We start from the raw sequence: 20,924 nt of genomic DNA on the forward strand, positions 1-20,924 counted from the left end.
CATGAAAATCGGTTCACAAATACCGGCGTTATCGCGTAACATACATACAAAAAAAAACATACAGTCGAATTGAGAACCTCCTCCAAGTCGGTTAAAAATGTATGCTTACGCCAATGCGTTTGAAAAGTGCAAGATAAATAACATGTTACACCTGGTTTAGCCTGTCACAGTGCATGTGCAATATACCTTCAATACTTGTATGCCTAACGTTTCGCCGGACACGGTAAAACTATATTTATTTTGTACGTGCTAGCTATATGACCTGTGTTTTCACAAATAAATGAGTAATTCTATGCAGGGAAAATAAATATTTTCAATAGTAAAAGCAACATAGGCGTATAGTTACAGAATGAAACTCGCGTGGTAACTGGTCATTTACCGTTAGCGGATGGCCGGCAACGCGACGGTCATGGTCCGCGAATGAGTTTTTTCTCACTAACCTACTAAGAAATTGAGTTTTACTAGACAAGTTCTACCGGTTTGTTTCATTTAAATGCTATCTTGTTGTTAGAAACATTCGAAGATTGTTAGAAATGTTCATAGATCTGCCCTATAACCGTGTAACGAAAAAATCAAGCTGAGACATTGTGAAATTTCAATTTTTAGACATTTTAGGAAGCTAACAATGGGCTTCACAAACTGAAACATAGCGAATGGATTTTGAAATCATCGGCTTTGACAATAAAGATCAGGCTGACTTTTAAGTTAAGTCATGATTGGCCACTCTTTGAAGATATTACTGTAATAAATAACATGAGGGCCCACACAAAAGACTACAATGAAAATTCTTTAACGGTGTAACAATTTTTTATTTTTCAAGATTCGAAATTCGACGTTTTCCGAATTGAGAATTTAAATACTATCAAAATTTGTTACAGCAGCTCATCTACAAACCGTGACCATATAAAAGCATGATATTGTTTAACGTGAGTCAATCGTGTATGGTAAAGAAGATAAATATCCAAAAACATGAAAGAGTCATTAAACGATATAGTGACAGATTTAGCACATGTTTCATATTTTCACAAGTACATATCAGTGTTGATAATTTTTTAACACTTGATTTTGAATCTGATAGATTGTGATAATACCATTCAAATGACACATTTATTTCCAAAACATTTGCAAAACACGCCTAAGTTTCTATATATTTACTTGTGTCCTTCCTAAAGTGATTGATACTTTATTCTATGTTCTGTTCTGTATAATCACAGAGTATTTATATTCGGGAGTTGTTTATCGAACGGTGAACCAATTTGGTACAGTTCACTGTAACGCAACTAAATCTAAAAGTTATGGTTTTCACCCGCAGTCGTTACGACGCCGAGACACTGCATTTTGCATGCATTTCCTCTACTTTTAAGTCCTTGTACGATTTCCAATAGAGGAAGTCATAAATGGCGTCTTCCTTTGATTTAGTATTCCGTATTACAAAGGTATGCCTGTAGCTCGAGCGTATCAATTTTTATTGTCGAATGGTCTACCGTAAAAGACACTTGCAACTCGTATTACAAAAATACTTAGAAGACGTCCGTAGCGAACTGCATAATTAGTCACAAAAGAATGTATTTACAGAGTGTAACAATGTCATAATTTACATAATGATAGAATATGTATGTAAACATTGTAATTTACACCAAAACAAATTACTAAGTGTAGTTTGTCGTTTCTAGTTGCAGTAGTAGCTCCTTGTGAAAGAGTTCGTCCAGGGAAGTACTGCCACTTTGTCTATTTCTGCCGCCAAGCAGTAATGTTAACATTACTGCGTTCTGGTTTTGAAGGTGCTGGTGAAGTTACAGGCACTTGTCAACAAATGTCTCAGGGTGTCTTCAGGTCTTTGCGATTTACAGCTCTGAATGGAACTGCAATTGTTATGGACATGCGGGTGGGTAGCTTACCATCAGGCACACGACTTGTTCGTCCCGTCACTTGATATTATAAAAAATAGTGTAATATGGATTTTTTTCCACTAAGCTTTCATGTGATAACTACATATCGCACATAACAACTAACATAGTATTATTTCTAAATTGCTTTAAGTTATATTAATATTACCTATTTAATTTCAAAGCGACAGTGTTGTCCTGTCACTTTCAAATTAAGTCGCTTACGAATGACATATAAATATAGCGAAATTATGCTGATAAATTATTAATATATCGCAATTTTCAAATAAAATATAATATAAAGCAATTTTTTAGATAATATTATGTTCGTTGTCAAGTGCGATTTGTAATTAAAAAGTCATAAACAAGATAAAAAGAACGGTTAAAAAGATTACAAATAGGTCCAAAAAGATAAACACGAGATTGATTCCTGCGATTCGCTACAATATCTTTAGGACTACCCACAAGTCTACCTCGTACATTCTAACTTATAACTATAATATATCCGTTCTCACGATGAGATGTTCTATATATCTGTAGCTGAGCTACAGTACAATGTTGTAACGAAAAGTGTATGCTTGAAAAGCGTAAGCCAATATAGAAGTTACATAGTTTAATAAATAATAATACACGGTCTGTTGTGCAGGTTGGCTATGAATGAACGAGTTTGTTGGTGTTGATCCAAAAATTGATATACGAATACTCGTAATGGTTGTTGAACTAATTATATAGGGTGGCCGCAGTGGAGATGAAGTAAAGGCGAGAAAATATGATGTATAACTATATTAAATTTCCACAAAAGTATTTCTTAAACTAAATAATTTTAAGAACGTCCGAAGTTAGGTACGTTAGGTCTAAAAGTACTTATACGAAAAAGATCTTAACTAAAGGAATTTAGTCTACGTCCGATGTTAGGAACGTTGGGCCGAAAAGTGTCTCATAATTATAATTAAAATGACGAGTTTTGCATCGGTCACGTTGCAATGCACGGGTCGCGCGTTCCGGGGTGCGTGAATGCAAGGGCATTGAACTGACGTTTTAGGTATGTGTATTTATTTGCATAACGCAAATCTGGATACATAACAAACTGTACTAAACACTAATCTACTAAATTACATGAAACAAACATAAGAAAGACAACACTCGAGTTGATTAAACTGGACGTTTTAAGGAAATAAAGGCAGATGACTGAACAGTTTTATATTTATATATTAATACGTGAAATGCCTGAAATAAATATTTAATAAGCTACACTAACTTTCTATACTGTCAGGCTCAATTTATGTTGCGTAACGGAATGGAAGCGAATTTTTGTAACAATATTGTACATAGCGGAATGAGCTTTATGGTCAATTGTGTAACGTAGATAGGAGCCAAAAATCACGTCGCGCTCGTGCATTCGCGAGAATTCCGCAGCTGCCGTCGGCGACGCCTGGCGAATCCGCGGTAAGTGGCGCGAAGGCAGGCGCAGTGTGACATCAAATGTCGACGAAATACTACAGCCTCAAGGCGCAGTCGCGAGAATACTCGAGCATTTTAGCGACCGCGCGAACCTTCTCGCGCAGCGAGGCGAAATTGACGCTTCCTTTCCATTTCGTTCCGCCTCAATGTAAATTGAGCCTTAAAACAAATATTTGCGCTGCCGCTGTTACGAGCTTTAGATGATTTGATTCTGAAATCCATTTTGCAATCGTCAAAAGTTACAGACAATCCAAACATATTTTCAATTGATATTCGTCGATTTTCCGATATGTACATTCCGAACTGAACAACCTTCGTCATAAAATATAAGCGAGCACAAAAAAATCAGCCAAAATTATACATTTCCTCGGAAATGCTGGATTGGAATTTCGAACCCTCCATTTTTATTCATTCAATTGAATTGAATATCATCCGGATTTCGTTTTCATATCTCTGCTTTCAAAGTAAAAAAAAAGGGTTCTTAGATATATTGCTTTTTTATTTGTAGGATAGGAGCTAATCTATCTTAAGCCCTGAAAAGAAGCAGCCTCAGTCTTAAATTCAGCAGATGAATCAATGAAAATGGCTTTCTAGTTATTGGCCTCGGTCCAATGGATGTGGTTTTAACATTGCGGTTTCATAGCACAGGGAAATCGGTACGGAAGATAAGTATCATCGTCGTTCCATCGAGATATGTATATAATATCGAAATTATTGGGGCTTAGTGACAGGTCGCGTTTAATATCGGTTAATATTTAATCGTAAACATTACTTAAGTTCTACAGTATTTAATAAGGCCCTTTGGTGAGGTGAAAGACTATAATTATTAGGACGTGATAACTAGTGATAAGTTTTACTTTTAAAAAGAACGTTTGACAGTAATATTCGAAAACTAAATGGTGTGAAGTGATACTGTTTTTCCCTGACTTCTTTTTGTTTTTTCAAACAAATTAACGCTTTGGTCTTTTTACAGGTTCTTTGGTCATGACTGATTGATACGAGTTCGAAACGTTGGTTTGTTTGAAGAAAAAAGAAAACGTAATTTTAAATCCGGAGAAATAGTTTCTCACTGTGTAGCAATCACGAAATACCTAAGACCTCGATAAATTGTTTGATTTAATCAAGTTCTCGTGTCATAAGTACATGACTCGAGGCCACGTTCTTACCGTACCTGGGTGGTGCAGTTACCAACAGAAATTGCTTAATTTACTATAAAAGAAGGGTCGGATATCGAAGAGGAAATTAATTTCTGATGTTATTGCTTCGGGCCAATTTTATACATAATCTATACATACTAGGTACATATCTCACCGTCATAGACGATAAATCAGAGATAAAGTTTGATTCTTACAATTCGTAATGCAAGGTTATACATATAACATTTCTGATTAACAAAACCGTTTTGTATAATAATACTTACATATATTATGTATGTAAAACTTTTTAAAATAACTTAAGTTACGTATAAAAAAATCGATATAAACTTTCTATCTTTCTCTATAAGCTTTCTATAATGGGAAGAAAACCGTAGTGTTTAACAGTGACGGCCGAATATTTTGTAAAAATTGAATATTCGGCCGCTTTGCCCTAAATTGTAAAATGACTAATCGGTGCGTGTTGAGAGCATCACCCTTCCGCCCTTTAAAAAATGCAGCCCTTTCAAAGTCAAATAAGTATAGCTTCTCTAATTATTTTTTTAAATTTTTTTCGGGACGTTGTTTTAGTCATATCTATCATTTTTATTCCTCCAGTGACTTACTTGAACTTAATAGACGTGCAAAGAAGTATTAATTTTTTTTTAAATATTTTTTTACAATAATTCGTAGGCCGTAACATTAATAAAAACTATCTTCAAACATCGGGTTGAAAATTCATAAAACCAGCAGCGCATTTTAAAATTGTCTGTCCTCGATTCTTATTGAAGAATCAGTTCAAGATTCATTTCTATTTTATATCTTTATTCCATTTGCCTCGTTATATACCATTTCCCTTTCTTTTCTCATTTTAATATCTCTTATTTATTTCCTTAATTTGTTCACGTTATTGTAAAGTAAATGAAAATATTTTTTATATTATGCATTAGATACTTAGTTTTCGTGTTAATATTACCAAGAAGCGTGTTTTACAGTATTCTTGTGTATGCTAAGTACCTATACGTAATGCTTCAAGAAGTCACTAACAAAGTTATTGGCCAATAAGCAATGAAGGGATACTTCGATGCGATTGCCGGTAAGGGAAATGGTTTGAAAATTGTCACGCCCTAAGCGCTGACCTGACGGAAATAGAAGGGTGAGTCGTGACAAGCCTGACGGGTCAGAGGTATCGTTTCTCCCCACTGCTTTTAAACATCAACGTTTATTTAACCCGTACCTAATAATACTCTTTATAAATATGGGAATAAAGTGCAATTCACAGTTGTTGAATCTGCATGTTGGATACTATTTACAGCGCTCATTGATAACTATAAAACAAGGAAAAGGAATAAAACGTAACTTAAGCCTGGTTTCGATTGCGTTATAGAAAAAGTAAAAAATAACTTTAATGTTAAAATTGGAAACTACGAGATGGATCTCGAATTCCACACGCTCGTGCCTACTGTCGTTATTGTCGGCTTAATTATTTGGGTTAACTATAACGTTAAAACTTCGGTTCTCACTTCTTGTTTAACCGAATAATCTCGTCTATTAGAAACAAAATGACACTATAAATAACACCGAAAATAGTCCCTATTCTAAAAACGTCAACGGAATCCGGCAACGTCACGTTCATATACCTTGTGATTAATTGTACCAAGTCTCAATAAGTTGCCGCATAATTTGTCTTTAGTCGCGTTAACTATTATAGGGTTTTATGTTACGAACGTATAGCTCTAGAGATCTAGTCTGACGTTCTATTCAGCCAATCAACTATTTGTCCTACTTTCCAGCTCATTGCCGCTGATATCAATTGAAACATCTGTACACTAGACACTATAGTGGAATAGTCTAGGAACATCTTCGGCAATATTTTTGAAGACCATTTTTTTTGTATTAGAGATTGCATTCTTTGCTATTAGATATAACGTTTTAAGAGAAGTGAACAATAATACTAGAGTCGGCGGACTAAAGCACATAAGCCAAAAAAGTGCTTCATTTGTTAATATATCATTTTTTTGTGTGTTGTTTATAGTGTTCGAAGATGTGAAGAGAATGATAAATTTGAAAAAGACGACTCTAGAATAAAGTTACAAATTAATGGAGTAACAAATGAATTTGGCTTATGTGAGCCGGTAGATATATTAATTTAAATGATGATGTTGGATTTTGACTTATGTGCGTTAGTCCGCCGACCCTAGATTGAGACGTCGGTAGTTCGAAACCCTGTGGCAGCGTTAACCTAATTTAATTTCTAAGTTGCGTACATTTGTGAATACGAAGTAGTAATGCCTCGGGCTGACGGTGACAGAAAACGGAACCTGCATATCGCATAATATTCAGCAAATTTCAAACGTGTGAAATCCCGAACCAGCATTGGGCCAGCATATGTGAATTTTGACCGAAACCTTCTCCGAGTGATGCCACGCGAGCGCTGCTGGTGCGTCGCGTTGTCGCAACACTATGATTTCGCGCTAATAACGCCGGTTACTTTCGCACCGCAACATCTCTCCCCGTTTCGTCTCCTAGCACCTTGTCCGATGTGCACGCGTTCCGTCGCCACGCGCGGTTTCCATGCACCATGTGTTTTTTTTATTCACATTTAAGTGTGCATTTGACCTCCTTCCCACCTATGGAGAGGTCGACGATGGAGCATGCACAACTAAATGATGCCTATACACTCTCGCCTTGAAAAGGTCCAAGTTCTAACGTTCAAGTCTGCAGGCAGGGAATTCCACCCCTTTCCGTTCCCTTTGCCGTTCGCCATATAAATGTGGAAGCGTAAACGCTTCATGCGAATCTTTGGAATATCCACAACATAGGGGTGGAAGCCAAGCCTACGCTTAGTCCCCCGATGATGGAACGGCGAAGGCGAAATTAAATCGTGTAATTCCTTGGCACACTCCGTGATATACCATGTTTCATGTATATGTCGTACAACGTGTCGTCGCTGTGCGTTACCGTTCAGGCGTCGCAACTGTTTAAAAAAACCTTGTAGATTTTCGACCTACAAACTCGTCTGGATTAAATTCATTAACGACGCAATTACTGACGGACTTTGGTCAAGAAGTTAATCATCTAATAAGTCACTAATTTCTTAAAGCAACTTTGTTGTCAGAGATGATTCAGACGTCTTTGTAAGAAATTACACAAACGTCACATTTTATCGCTACGTTAATCTGAAATACCTTAGTTTCTCGGTAAAATCCAACAGTCCACCATACCAGTCTTGTACAATATGTCAAGTTCAAGGTAGCAACAAAAGCGAAATTGAGTGAAGTATATACCTCTACTTGGCTTATAAATAAAAACCTTAGCCTTACTAAATATTGTTTTTATTTTTAAATGTATTTATGTGTAACCTTCATGTGTATATTTTTAAATATATTTTTACAAAAAAGCACATCAGAAGTTTCCGTATCTATATGATAATTCATTTTACATACGATTGTTACACATATACAATATAGTTATTTTATTTTGTGTGTATGTTAAATATAATGTTATTTTGTTATCGGTATCGAAATGAGGCTGACGAAATGTATTTTTGAGGGCCCTACACTCCTACTAGAAGGTACGTAGGCGGGCCGGATTAAAGTCATTCGTGGGCCGGAGCGCGGAGTTGGCAGAGTAGTCCTGAAGTGGTGTCAGACTCGATCTTGGTCTAAATGCCTTCGTTAACAGGCAATTTATAATGGTATTATGATGACTATCGAGCGGTACTATGCAAAATTAATCCTTTGGGACACCGGGAAATGTTTTATTATTTATTAATAAAATCAGTAACGAGTATTAAAAAAAAACGAACTCAAAAGTCATTCATTCCCTTCTTTGCCACACTTAGAGGTGGAATATGTTCTTCAAATTGAAATGGGATCTCTTTCCAACAAAAAAGAATCATCAAAATCGGTTAACAAATGCCGAATAATCGGTTAAAAAATTACGAATTATCGCGTAACATACATAAAACAAAAACATACAGTCGAATTGAGTACTTCCACCTCCGAACAAAATGCTGCCTCTAGTAATGTCGTGGCATATGTTTGTATCGGATACATATCCAATGTGAATCGCAAAAAAAATCACAAACCAAGTATTTTACTCAAAGATTGTTTTTCGTGTTTATTTAGTTTGTCGTTTTTAGTCTAAAATTAAAGAGACAAAACTATGAATCGCCATGTATAATTATTGGACATATATCGATGTTAATTATCAAAGAAAATAAATATTTTGATAATTTCGAACCCAATCAATAAGCGATAATGACTGAATGGATTTTATTGATTAATTAGTGCCCAATTTTATAATTTAAATAAAATGACGAACTGAACGAAAAAAACAGAAAATTGATCTTAATTAAGGTGTATTTCAAAGTTCTTCATCAAAACTACATAGACTGATGCTCTAAATCTAAAACACCATTGTTGCGTTGAATAGTTTTTTATGTTTATTTTTTTAATTTGCTCGAAGCTCAGTGTTCCGGATTACAGCGACGACGTTAGGATGTACGACCCAATTCTGTTCCATGTTCGAGGCAACGTTAGCCTCGTTTTGGTTTTTACGACCCTGTGGCACGCCGTTAAAGCTTTATTTGCTTATCGCCTGTCGCCTGTGGATGCTGTATACGCCGAGCGTCTTTCAGTTTGAACAAACGGTTATAAATGTGTGCGATTATCGTTTTCTTTTCTTGTTTAATTGTTATCGTTTGCATTGAACTGTTATAGATTTTGACGAATTTGAAGTAATTTGTAAGGTTCATTAGCTCTTTTAAGTCAACAGTTGTTTGTGTAACTTATGTTAATGTATGAAAAAATAATAATATGAAATGAAAATGTAACGAAATAAACAATAGAGCGCTTCATACCTAGAACAAAAACCTATTCGCAAGACTGCTTATTCTCAGGACAACAGTATATTTTGTTTGTTGTTCTTCAATGTGGATATCAGATCGACCGTTGTTCAATTTTATATTTTCGAAAAGAAATACGATATAAGAATTCTGAAAAACACTTATAGATAGGCTTTAGTTTGAATAATGAAATTATGTATTTATTCTATTTTCGCGGTACAATCACATAGAACCGGGTGAGTCGAAATAGGTTTCAAAACATTGTAAGTAAATTTTCTTGGTACACTTTTCGCATTTGAAACCTATTACTTACACTAGTAGCAGTAGAGCTCCTTGTGAAAGAGTTCGTCCAGGACAGTACTGCCACTTTACCTATTTCTGCCGCCAAGCAGTAATGTGAGCATTACTGTGTTTCGGTTTTGAAGGTTGCTGGTGAAATTACAAGCACATGGTACTTGTCTATTTACGTCTCAGTGGTAGTGTACCTCAGATCTTTGCGATTGAAATCTCTGAGTGGCACTGCAACTGTTATGGACAGGCGTGTTACTTAATACCAAGCGGACGACTTGTTCGTCTTGTCACTGGAAATCATAAATAACATTTAAAAGAATGACTAAATTATTACAACCTTCCCTGTACTACGAGTACCAGAGGAACGGAATTCCCAAAAAAACGGACTAGAACCAATTTAGAAAAATTCATTCCCAAATCCAGCGCCTGTAGGTTAAACCATTGGGACACCGAGGTCGTCAAAAAAGCTTGTTTTTTACCTTTTACCGCGTGGGTATAAGTACCTTAGACTCCAAACGCGACTAAAAATAACATTTCAGTTATCGATTCTACAATACCAACCATACCTTTACTATTTCACTTTAAATATTTATGTTTCATGTTTTATATGGCTCTTATAGTGTACTAACAATTACATTAAATAGCTTTAAGTTTCTCTTGGGAATTATTTACTACAAAAAGGTCTCTCTTCGTAGAATACTGGTCACGTTTTTAACTGTTATATGTAAATTACTTAATGGGATTTAACACGTAACGGCCAAACCTACGAATTAGTTTGGTATAATTAAAAAGACATGGGAATTACATGTTAAAACGTATTTTTTATGTTATTAACGGTTTTAAGAATACAATATAGGATAAGGCAATACAAAAATAAGAAAAATATGTTTTCGCGATTGTTACACATAGGAAATGAAACTATTTTTCCGGATTTAAATCGCGTGTAATTAAAAACGCTACTTAATGTAGCGTAAATTGGAATGTTTTCTTTGTAAAATTAAAAATAAGATAGTTATACATCTATGTATAACAATCGCGAAAACCTAAGAACTCGATAAAAATAAGATGTTTATTTAATAACTATTGCAACTATAGTGAAAAAATAGGGTGGTTTGCATCAATATTAGACATAACTGGTTGAAGACTGTACCACCTCAGTCAACCGTGACCATGGGACCTGTAAAGGGCCCGAAACATCGGTTTGTTTGAAAAAAAATCGCGATTTAAATCCGGAAAAATATTTTCATTTCCTAAAATATGTTTTGTCAAGCCGTGCCTGTCTGCTAGTAAAAGAAGGGGAAACATTACACTTCCAAGCATTACCTTCATCGTCATTCCACCTTTTTAACTGTCTTCAAAAAAAGATGGAGGTTCTCAATTTTTTTTGTATGTGTGTTACGCGATAACTCGTGATAACGCGATAAATTTGTGAATCGATTTTGATGATTATTTTTTGTTGGAAAGAGGGTATTTCAGTAGTGGTCCCATTTAAGTTAATATCCCACCTCGAATAGTGGCAAATTAGGGGAAGAATCCGGTTTCGCGCACTTTCCGGTAACTGATTTCAACAAAACTTGGTAAATAGATGTAATTCCACGAACTTTTGATGTCGGTTTTTTTAGTACTTTGTTATCATTCGATTTCCTGGTTCCATTTGAAGCATTTTACAATTTGAATCATTCTTCTTCTCTCGCTCATCTTTCACAAAAAGAAGTGCTAAGTATACTTAGCCATCTCTCATAGAACTTTCAAATGTTGCTACAACAAAGTTGCCGTTAATGTTCAACCGTGAAACAAGAAAATCAGTAAAAGGGCCACATTTATCCACCTTCTTTTTGTACGATGTGTATAACATCATATCTATGATGTATATATATCTATATCTAGATATATATACATCATATCTAGGGCACCATCGTCGTTGGCTGCCCAGGTGGGCAGTTCTGCCCACTGTTAATGATACAATGAACTTATATCCTTATAATGTTATATTCATAATGTTATTATAGTGTTTTGTATTATTTCACATCCGATTATAGAATGCTAGAAATGTTATGACAATTGCTAAAAGAACGATGCTAAGTTTAGTATACCATAAACTATATGTAATAAAATATAACCTGCATAAATATCAGTTCAACGACTAGAGTCATTAATTTGTTATTTATAGAAGCGTGAAATAGATTTGATTTCTTATCGAGTTCTTACATTAGATATGAAAACATATAATGGTAAATTTGATTTTTTTAGACAAATATGTGTAAAGAGCCCGAAATGTTGGTTTGATTGAAAAGTCCAATATACGCGATTTAGTTCCGAAAAAATTGTTCCATTTCCATTGTATCATTTGTAACTTTGACGGAGCATTAAAATAATGGGCGTTTACGCAAAAATTTCACATTAAAGTCTTGACGATTTCATTATTTAATGATCGACGATTTGTCACATTTATAGACAGACAATCGAAAAAAAAAAAACAAATGACTACGCCTAAAAAGTAACAGTATAGTTTTTGGGTTGTAGTTGTAGAGAAAATTTTGTGGGTTGCAGAGAAGCAAAATGTCAGCATGCTTTAGCTTTTATTATGTTTTATTTTGTATGTAATCGCCACACCTGATACCAAACCGTATATTTCCAAGAAATAACATACAAAAAAAGAAGAACAAACTTGCTATCACGCGAAGGCCACGTTCAAGTTCGTTCTTATCGTTGTCTGTATCTTATCACATTACGATTCGTGATTACATGCACATGTGCGCTGGTTAATGGAGGGCTTCATTGCCCGTTTAATGTGTTATGTCAGTTGTCTTGATAGATAGGATTACGAAGTAATCGAGGGGCTTTACACGGGGCGACTTTACCCACGATGATTCATGTCGAAAACTTCCCTTGTAAAACTACTATCCACTAAAGCTCAATTACATTGGCCGTGCAAAGGACAGCGATTTTTTTGTAACGAAATGTACATAGCATAATGAACTTTATGTTCATTGTGTGACGTACGAATTAGATATGAGACGGTAGTTGCGGGAATTTTCGAGACTCCGTGGGAAGCTGCGCGACCTGTTTTTTGGCTCGTATCCTACTTAGATAGTTTGTTAATATGCTATGTACTTATTTGTTTAATTACATATTTTATTCATTTATTTAGACAACCTCTTTTAATTGGGTACGTTAACTTAATTCACCTGAATTAGTTCACCTAGGTGCATTAAGTACACTTCTAGTAAACTTAAATCACCTGGGTGCATTAGATAAACAAAAGTAAACGGTATTCACCACGATATTGAAGGACGCCAGGATTCAACTCGCGTGTTGAAATCTGCATGTCGAAGAAGGTTCACAATGAAGTCCCCAACCCGCATTGGACTAGCATGGCGAGCTATGGCCTAAACCCTCGCATGAGAGGAGACATAATAATTATATATATATATATTAATAATATATAAATATATAATATGTATATAAGTGACGGCACTAAATATTCCATAGGGACAATGTTTCACAGGGAAATTGGTCGTCAGGAAATATATTTCACAAGGGAAGTCATGTATGCAGCAGTCATGGAATTTCACGCGTATTTTTTTTACACTGATGACATAAATCTGAAATAATTTTTAACCTTCGGTTGGAAACTCGAAACGTTCTGATTTATAAAGAAGTTGGTAGGCGATTGTTAGGGCGGTGATAAGGCTAGCTTCAGATAACAAAAATTTTAAGCGACATCTATAGGCTCCTTGGCGACACAGTGGACACTAGACTATAATTCCGAATTCACAACGTGACAGTCAAGACTCAGCTTGTTTTCTTTGTTTTATTTCTTCATTTCTTCATGAAAATGCGGAAAAATAATTGAAAACAACGTATATATATACGTATTTTAATACATTTCATTATTACATACTTTTCCTTCTTTGACAGTTAAAATTTTTTGAATGTAAATAATATTAAGTATTTTAACATTATACTTCGATAGAACGATTCGGAACATCAAAAAAGAAAGAGATTGCATTATACAGATCATATAGCGTTATTTCTTTCCTGTTTTTAGTAAGGAATAGACAATATTTGGAAATCATTCGTTCATTCAGGCACTTTAGCAATAATACATTACTTGGTTGATAGAATTGTCATGGTACGAATATGAGTAATTTACTATAAGAATGAATTGCAATAAGATTGTTTTTTGAAAGGTTTTGGTAAAAAACCTGAACGTCCAACGCGCGTCGAGCCGCGGCAAGTGTCATCTGAACCTAGCCTTAGTGTTCAAGTTTGATAATGAAAAAGTATTTATTCATGATTAGATGCAGTATATTATGATAAGGTAAATACGTCACAATGACGAATAGTCATTACAAGATTGAGGTCAATCAAAATTTTATTTGACAATAAGTATAAATCTCTATTGCAAGTGTCGTAGACTGTGACCGGAATTTTCTCCTTAACTAAAGGGCCACAAATTGTTCTATGTACATATAGCCTTATATTCAGGCATATTTTCGATCTAACTTTATTGCGGAGATTAACATACATGTCAACCCAGCCAGAAACAACTACCTTCCACCTTATTTGAATTATATACGTTCTCTGCATAATACCCTTGTAAATGTATGCTGAACGGAACCCCTGTCAATAACCGACAGTGTGATTTATCTATAAATATAATACATATTAGCAACCCGAAGTGGATCTTGGCCTCTGATACTAAAACACCAGCGCCATTTTTTTTTAAACGCGCTATGGAAAGGCGTTTTAGAACTGGTTTTATTGAAAAAAAAAAACTATGCATAGAATAAATTATAATTCAATTAATAATAAAAATTAATTATAATTACTTTGTAACGTTAAGTAACAATACACCCGACAATATTTCAACTGTTCATTGTACTCGTGAAACAATAAAATTAATTCTCTTACCCTTTCTCTTGTAGATCGCGTACAACAAGTGGATTAATTACGCACATTTCGTATGTAAGGCTTTTTTTCTTTTATTTCGTTAATTAATTATCCAAAATGTTTAATTATAAAAAAATAATGTATTCGGGGTTAAAGTATGCAATTGCCGTTTCGTAGGTACCTACTCAAAAATTAAAATATATTTTTTTTTGTAAAATAAAATATATTTGTTTAATCAAAGCATTTACCATCGATGTCTATACATTACTGCCATCTAATTGGAAGGTCATTTTAACGAGAGGCTCAGAATGACGGGTGTACCTTAACGGATCCTGACAAATTTGACATAAAAAAATGTACTTAAATTGTACTATTTAGTACTTCTGTTTGTACATCCATCAGAATGAAGTTATACCAATATCTAAGGTACACCCGACAGTCAATATGACGGGTGCACCTACGTCAGATTATCAGTTTTTTATTACGATATATTTATATTATTACGATAAATCGGCAATTTCATATTTAACCCCTATTAATTCCGTGAGTACAATCACCAGCAGAAATGTGAATAATATAGAATTAGTGGCGAGGAAATTGTTTTCAAGAATTTGTATTTTTTTTATTATTTTGACGATATTTGGTATGAAATTTTTTGTTGTAGCATAGTAACGTAATTATCAACGCGCAGCTAGCGAGTGAAGCTTTCTAGGCATCCACTTAAATTACACGTTTTATGAACTGAATTGAGTGAGTCAGTTTGTTTTTCCTCAACCTACATACATGACATTTGAAACTAGCACAAAAAATACAATTCTATCGGTCTCACCGAAGCCCACAGTATAAATTTTGACCTGTGACCGGAGATAATTCAGGTTAAAGGGCACCATGTTAAGTATATGAGAAGAACACTGAATGGTCTAATTTTGCGCGGACCGTGAAAAAAGAAAGATAAGAAAGCTGTGGTAGGCTACTGATTTGACCTACCTCCTCTCAAGTAGAGAGAGGGTCGTGGGTTCGAATCCGGGCGTGAATCTCTGTTCGTAATTTGTGTGCGAAATTTAATTTCAAATTTACCATGAGCTTTACTGTGAAGGACAACATCGTGAGGATACGTGCACACATCTGCAAAGCAATTTAATGATGTGTCTGAAGTGACCAGTGCGCATTGGGCCCATGTGGGAATTACAACCCAAGCCCTCTCATTGTCAGAGGGGAGACCTGTGTCCAGCAGTGGGACTATAGGCTACCTAATTATTATTAAGGAAGTTGCGCTTCAGTAGGGAATCGACAATATACATAGTGACTATCATAATATATTCTTCCTTGACATTGTACTATAAAATTTTAACAATCCGACAATACAATATTAATGATTTATAGTATGTTCGCATTGTTTTTTAACCGACTTCAAAAAAGGAGGTTCTCAATTCGTCTGTTACTCTGACATTTGTGAATCGATTTCGATTATTCTTTTTTTTTTGTTGGAAAGGGGGTACTTCACTAGTAGTTTCCATTCAAATTTAAAAAATATACTCCATCTTAGAAGGGGTCAAATCAGGGGCTGAAATCGGTTTATTGAATTCACCAACTTTCCGTTAACTGAATTCAATAAAACTTGGCAAATAGATGTAATTCCACAAAACTATTTTTTATAAATTAAATTATAATTAAGACATGATATTTACAATCAGCTGAAGAAACGTGCTGCTTGGCGATTATTATTGTAACACCTTGTACACAACTCGAGAGTTGCCTAGGCTAGTTTTATAGGCTGATGTGTTTATGGCTTTTACTCATCGCCTTCACCAGAACTCAAGGTGAATCTTGTTACTTTCTCTTTACTTTCTAGCCTTTAAAGTTACCATAGCCAATTCGTTTTAATTTCTTGTTTGCAGTAAATTAAAATAAGGTGATTGCTTTAACGTTGAAGCAGTTCTAAATCGATCGAATTATAAATTTAACAGCGGTATGATATGAGTTGAATGTGAGTGGTAATTGCTAGTTGTTGGGAATTCAATTTACCTTACATATTATAAGAAAAGGTCTAAATTATTCTAAGAAGCGCGGCTTTCTTAATAATAATAATAACATCGTATTGTTCTTGAGTCCCTAACTCCGGTCAACTGCAATTGCCTATTTAAAATTAACCTTTTAGGCCATGGGAAAGCGAGCGAGCGTCTAAAATACTTTACTGGTTTACTGGTTTTTGTACAATATAATAGTGATGCAACGGAAGTGTTTTAACGGAAACAGACGTTAATAGTAAATTTTAGTGAAAATGGATGCGGAATCGTAAATACTGTAAAGAACTCAATAAAATAGTACTCAGTAGGCTTGTTTTAGGTTTCATAATTTAAGTGTAATTATTACACAACACAAAACTACTAAAAAACGCGCGCTCCACTGCCAAGTAATCCACTAGCGCCTGATGCATCGCGTACATTGTATACTTCCGATTAAAGTGCCGTTATAAAAGTTGTGGAAACAGCAACGGAAACAGATGTGGAAATGCGTGCCGAACTTCCGCAGTTGCGGAAGCAGAAGCAAAGGTCTGTTGCATCACTACTATATAATCACGTAATAATGTACTTAATACAATACAACACAGTCTCGTCGTCTTTGTCAGGCATTGGCATTAAAGTGTCTTTATCGCCAGAATATAAGCCAATAAGCCAAAAGATCAATAAGTACAGACGCGAGCGCAGAAACGTTACACCTAGACTTGTTTCCATTTGCATAGAACGTTCAGTTTTTTGTTACTGGTTATACAAAGCTTTTTATTATTTTTACATTAAAAAAACTGAAGCGGCTATCAGTAGAGCCCACATTGTCAGCGGAGTATGATAAACGGCTTCCGATATCACAAGTACTGAAGATGACATCACGCCAAACGCATAAGCTTCGACAATTTTCGTTACTTTTCAGACTTACTGAATAATAACAAGTTCGTATGTAATAATTATTACATAATGAATTAAATACTGTTACTTAATAATATTATGCATAATGTCCTGCATGTCTATTTAACTGGAACATTGGATAGGTACCGTCTTTCATATGGCTCTATATAACGCGACATAATAATTTTGCATAATAATAAACTTCGCATAATGAGTCACGAAAAATTATGCGAATTTATTATCATGCGCAAATTGTATGGACCCTTTTCAAACTTTTTATAATTCCGGAATGTTTTTTCAATGTTTAACAACATAGCTTGAAATATCATGGTTAAAAAAATATCGCTTTTAGATCGGACCCTTGAGGAGATAGACTATGCTAGGTTATGACGCATAGCAACATATTTTTTAAGGGTATGTATTATTTTAAATTCTCGTGTATACAGTGGAATGTACATGGTAATGCTGAGAAGTAACATTGAGTCATAGATTATTTGCTAATATATTGGAATTAAGTTCTTAGTTTTTCACGATTTTTACACATAGGAAAAGACATTGTTTTTCGGATCTAAAACGCCAGACTTAGCCATGACCTGTAAAAGGCCCGAAACGTTGGTTTGTACGTACCTATAAACAAATATACGCTATTTGGATCCGAAAAAATAGTTTCATTTCCTGTATTTGAGTTGGTCAAAATGGTTAAACACTACTGTTCATTAATTGTGATACAAAATTCATCGTAACATAAAAAGCTCTAGAAAATTGTTTATTGTAAATAGTTATTTGCTTACTGTCATCATTTACAATAACTATTTTAATACATAAAAAGGTAGAAAGAGCTAAAAGAGCGTAAAGGGTCAATTTTATGAATTTTTTTGTAATCCAAGCCTTCAGAAGCTATAGAATAGACGTGACGTAATGAGTAGTGTAACTTGAGGGGATCTAAAGGCCTTAGTAATCTGAACCACTGTACTTAAGGTTACACGAGAAAGTAAATTTCCAATTCCAAGACTCCTAACTTCAATAATGTACATATACATATATATGTTAATCATGAGTCTCTAATACTCCGTCACTTGAAGTTGATTAGAAGTTCAAGAAGAAATGTGTTCAAGTGAAGAAGTTTAATTAAATAACTTACGCAAATCTTGCTTACGACTGTCGTACTTCGAAACTTGCCTTGATAGTTTAGGGAAGGAAAAGTTTTAAACAAGGTAATTTATTCTAAACCAACAACAATCGTGGTAAATCCAATAAATTTTATATTTGCTTAATATAGGGCTGACTTCAATGACGTAATTGGAACTTTGGTAGAGAAATATCCATGAATGTACCCATTACTAAGAATTTTTTTTAAAGAAGCAAATTCCACTTTCTTAACATTTTGGTAAATTACGTCATACTATATTATAGTTTAATAAAACAAGTAGAAATGAAATATTTTTGTCTGGATCCTGAACAAATCAACGTAACAGGCCCATGGTCGATATTGACCGAGTGAATAAAATAATGTTTCGATAAATTTTCCTGTTAGCCAAAATTATAATTTGCTAAGTGAGGTGTACCTGGAATTGCTAATGTCGTAAATTTGATGTTATTATTATTTTATAGGAAAATCAAAATGTACTACATTGTGTACAAATGTGTAAATAATAATAAAAAGGCATTTATTTCTTCAAAGCATAAGAAACACGAATAAAAAAAAGCTATTGAATGATGTGGACAAAAAGGTTAAAGACTCGGCACTGCTGATTTTCAGTTTTCACCTGTAGCTAGCTACTTAGCTGTTCGCTTGCTGCACTAAGCTATTATGCGGAGCGTACACCAAATAATAACCTACCTTTAAGGAATAACTAGCAATAAGTTAAAATTTGATGGCAGTCTGTGTAATTTTTTTTTATACAAATGTATAAAAATATGCACAAAATTTTGTGCATCTGGGAGTTTTATTTGGGGACCAGGATTTTTGTACAGATAGGAGCCATTGCTTACATTGTTTTTTAAAAGTAAACAACGTTAACGTTTCATCGTTTTTTAAAAGTATACAACGTAACATGAAATTTGGTTCGTGGTGCAATTAATAATAAAATTAAGAAAATATAAACCTTTTTGTCAAATTGTATTATATTTTATTTCCATTTCTTCTATTACAGTTGCACGGTTGAGGCGAGCTCGGCATAATGGGGAAATTGCTATCGAAAATTTTCGGCAACAAGGAGATGCGGATATTAATGCTGGGGCTCGACGCAGCTGGCAAAACTAGTATCCTTTACTATCAAAACACATCCACCAGTGTCGATCCACCTTGTGGCGGAATTTGAAGGGAGGTAATTCTTTCACTAAATGAATATATATTGCATACTTACATACTCTAAAAGTATATGGAACTGAAAACAGATCATAAGGTATCTTTAACCGGGGTCTGATACAAATCAGTGGCTTTCTAGAGTAGCGGTAGAGCTTCTTACAAAACAATTTGTCCAGACAAGTACGCCATGTTTCTGCCGCCAAGCAATAATGCTCCAGTTTTGAAGTTCCACGTTTCACGTTCCAATTTTGAAGACACATTATTTGAATTAGTTAAAAATAAGCAAGTTGATTAATCGTATACCGTCCCAATGTTGTCACTTGATTGTTTTAACCAATAGAAAGCTCTGTATTTTATTCAAAATAAAATTTGATACTTCCGAATGCGAGGTTGGGGCCATTATTTATTTATAGTTTTTGCGCTCTGGTGCACAATTATTATAGACTAGTCACCGAAAGGTCTAAAATTAGTCTTTAAGTTCAACGCGAAATAATACCCATGCATGAACTTAAGAAAATTAAGCAGATAGTGTATTTCCAAATGAATAGGGCTTAAACTCTAACGCATAAACCTTATAAGCGTCGAATCGAAAAACCTTTTATGAAGAATGAGAATTCCATAAGATTTTTTGTAGTATTCATTATTTTAAAAGTCAAAACACCATACGCAAGTAAAAATGGTACAAATATTTTATTTGTTATGAAATACTCCGGTAGCAGGTGTGAAGGTACCGAATTAACATATTCATATATTCTGCGTTCGTACCTTTCTCATATCTTTTTTTAATATTCAGTTAGATTATTTTAGGAAAGGATAAAACCGTATTTTGTAGGGTATTGGTGGTGGAGGCGGGGGTAGCTTAGTTGGAAAACGGTTGCTTCTCAATGTTCGGATCCCTGAGACTAAATTATGGCGCATTTACACCGGGTCGTCTGCCGACCTTCGGCATCCAGTCGCTTTCGGTCGACTTCAGCTGCAAACTACCGTCGTCAGACGACTCACTATTACGGGTGTCACTATTACGGGTATATTCACGGGTAGCTTGTCGCCTTCGACGACTTGGTGTAAATGCGCCAATACGTATATTTGTCAATGTTTAGTAGCAATATTTCGCTGATGGTGAAGAGAAAAATCGCAATGAAAGAAGCACGTTAAAGAAGGTTCACAAATACCCTTGGAATATGTGTGAAATCTCCA

General features: G+C 34.7%; 1 protein-coding gene across 2 annotated transcripts in view; it reads left to right on the forward strand.

Annotated features, from left to right (window-relative positions):
• LOC113229905 (ADP-ribosylation factor 6) overlaps positions 1-20,924 on the forward strand; it is a 56,449-nt gene that overhangs the window by 25,713 nt on the left and 9,812 nt on the right. For both annotated transcript variants that reach the window (XR_003310448.1, XM_026463597.1), the window contains exon 2: positions 19,573-19,681. Coding sequence is in view for 1 of the 2 variants with exons in the window: in XM_026463597.1 (XP_026319382.1) it covers positions 19,600-19,681 (82 nt within the window). In the remaining variant the exon portion in view is untranslated. The remainder of the gene's footprint in view (positions 1-19,572; positions 19,682-20,924) is intronic.

The sequence above is a fragment of the Hyposmocoma kahamanoa genome, unplaced genomic scaffold (genome assembly GCF_003589595.1).
Source record: "Hyposmocoma kahamanoa isolate Upper Pololo Valley unplaced genomic scaffold, ASM358959v1 63, whole genome shotgun sequence".
Classification (NCBI taxonomy): Eukaryota; Metazoa; Arthropoda; class Insecta; order Lepidoptera; family Cosmopterigidae; genus Hyposmocoma; species Hyposmocoma kahamanoa.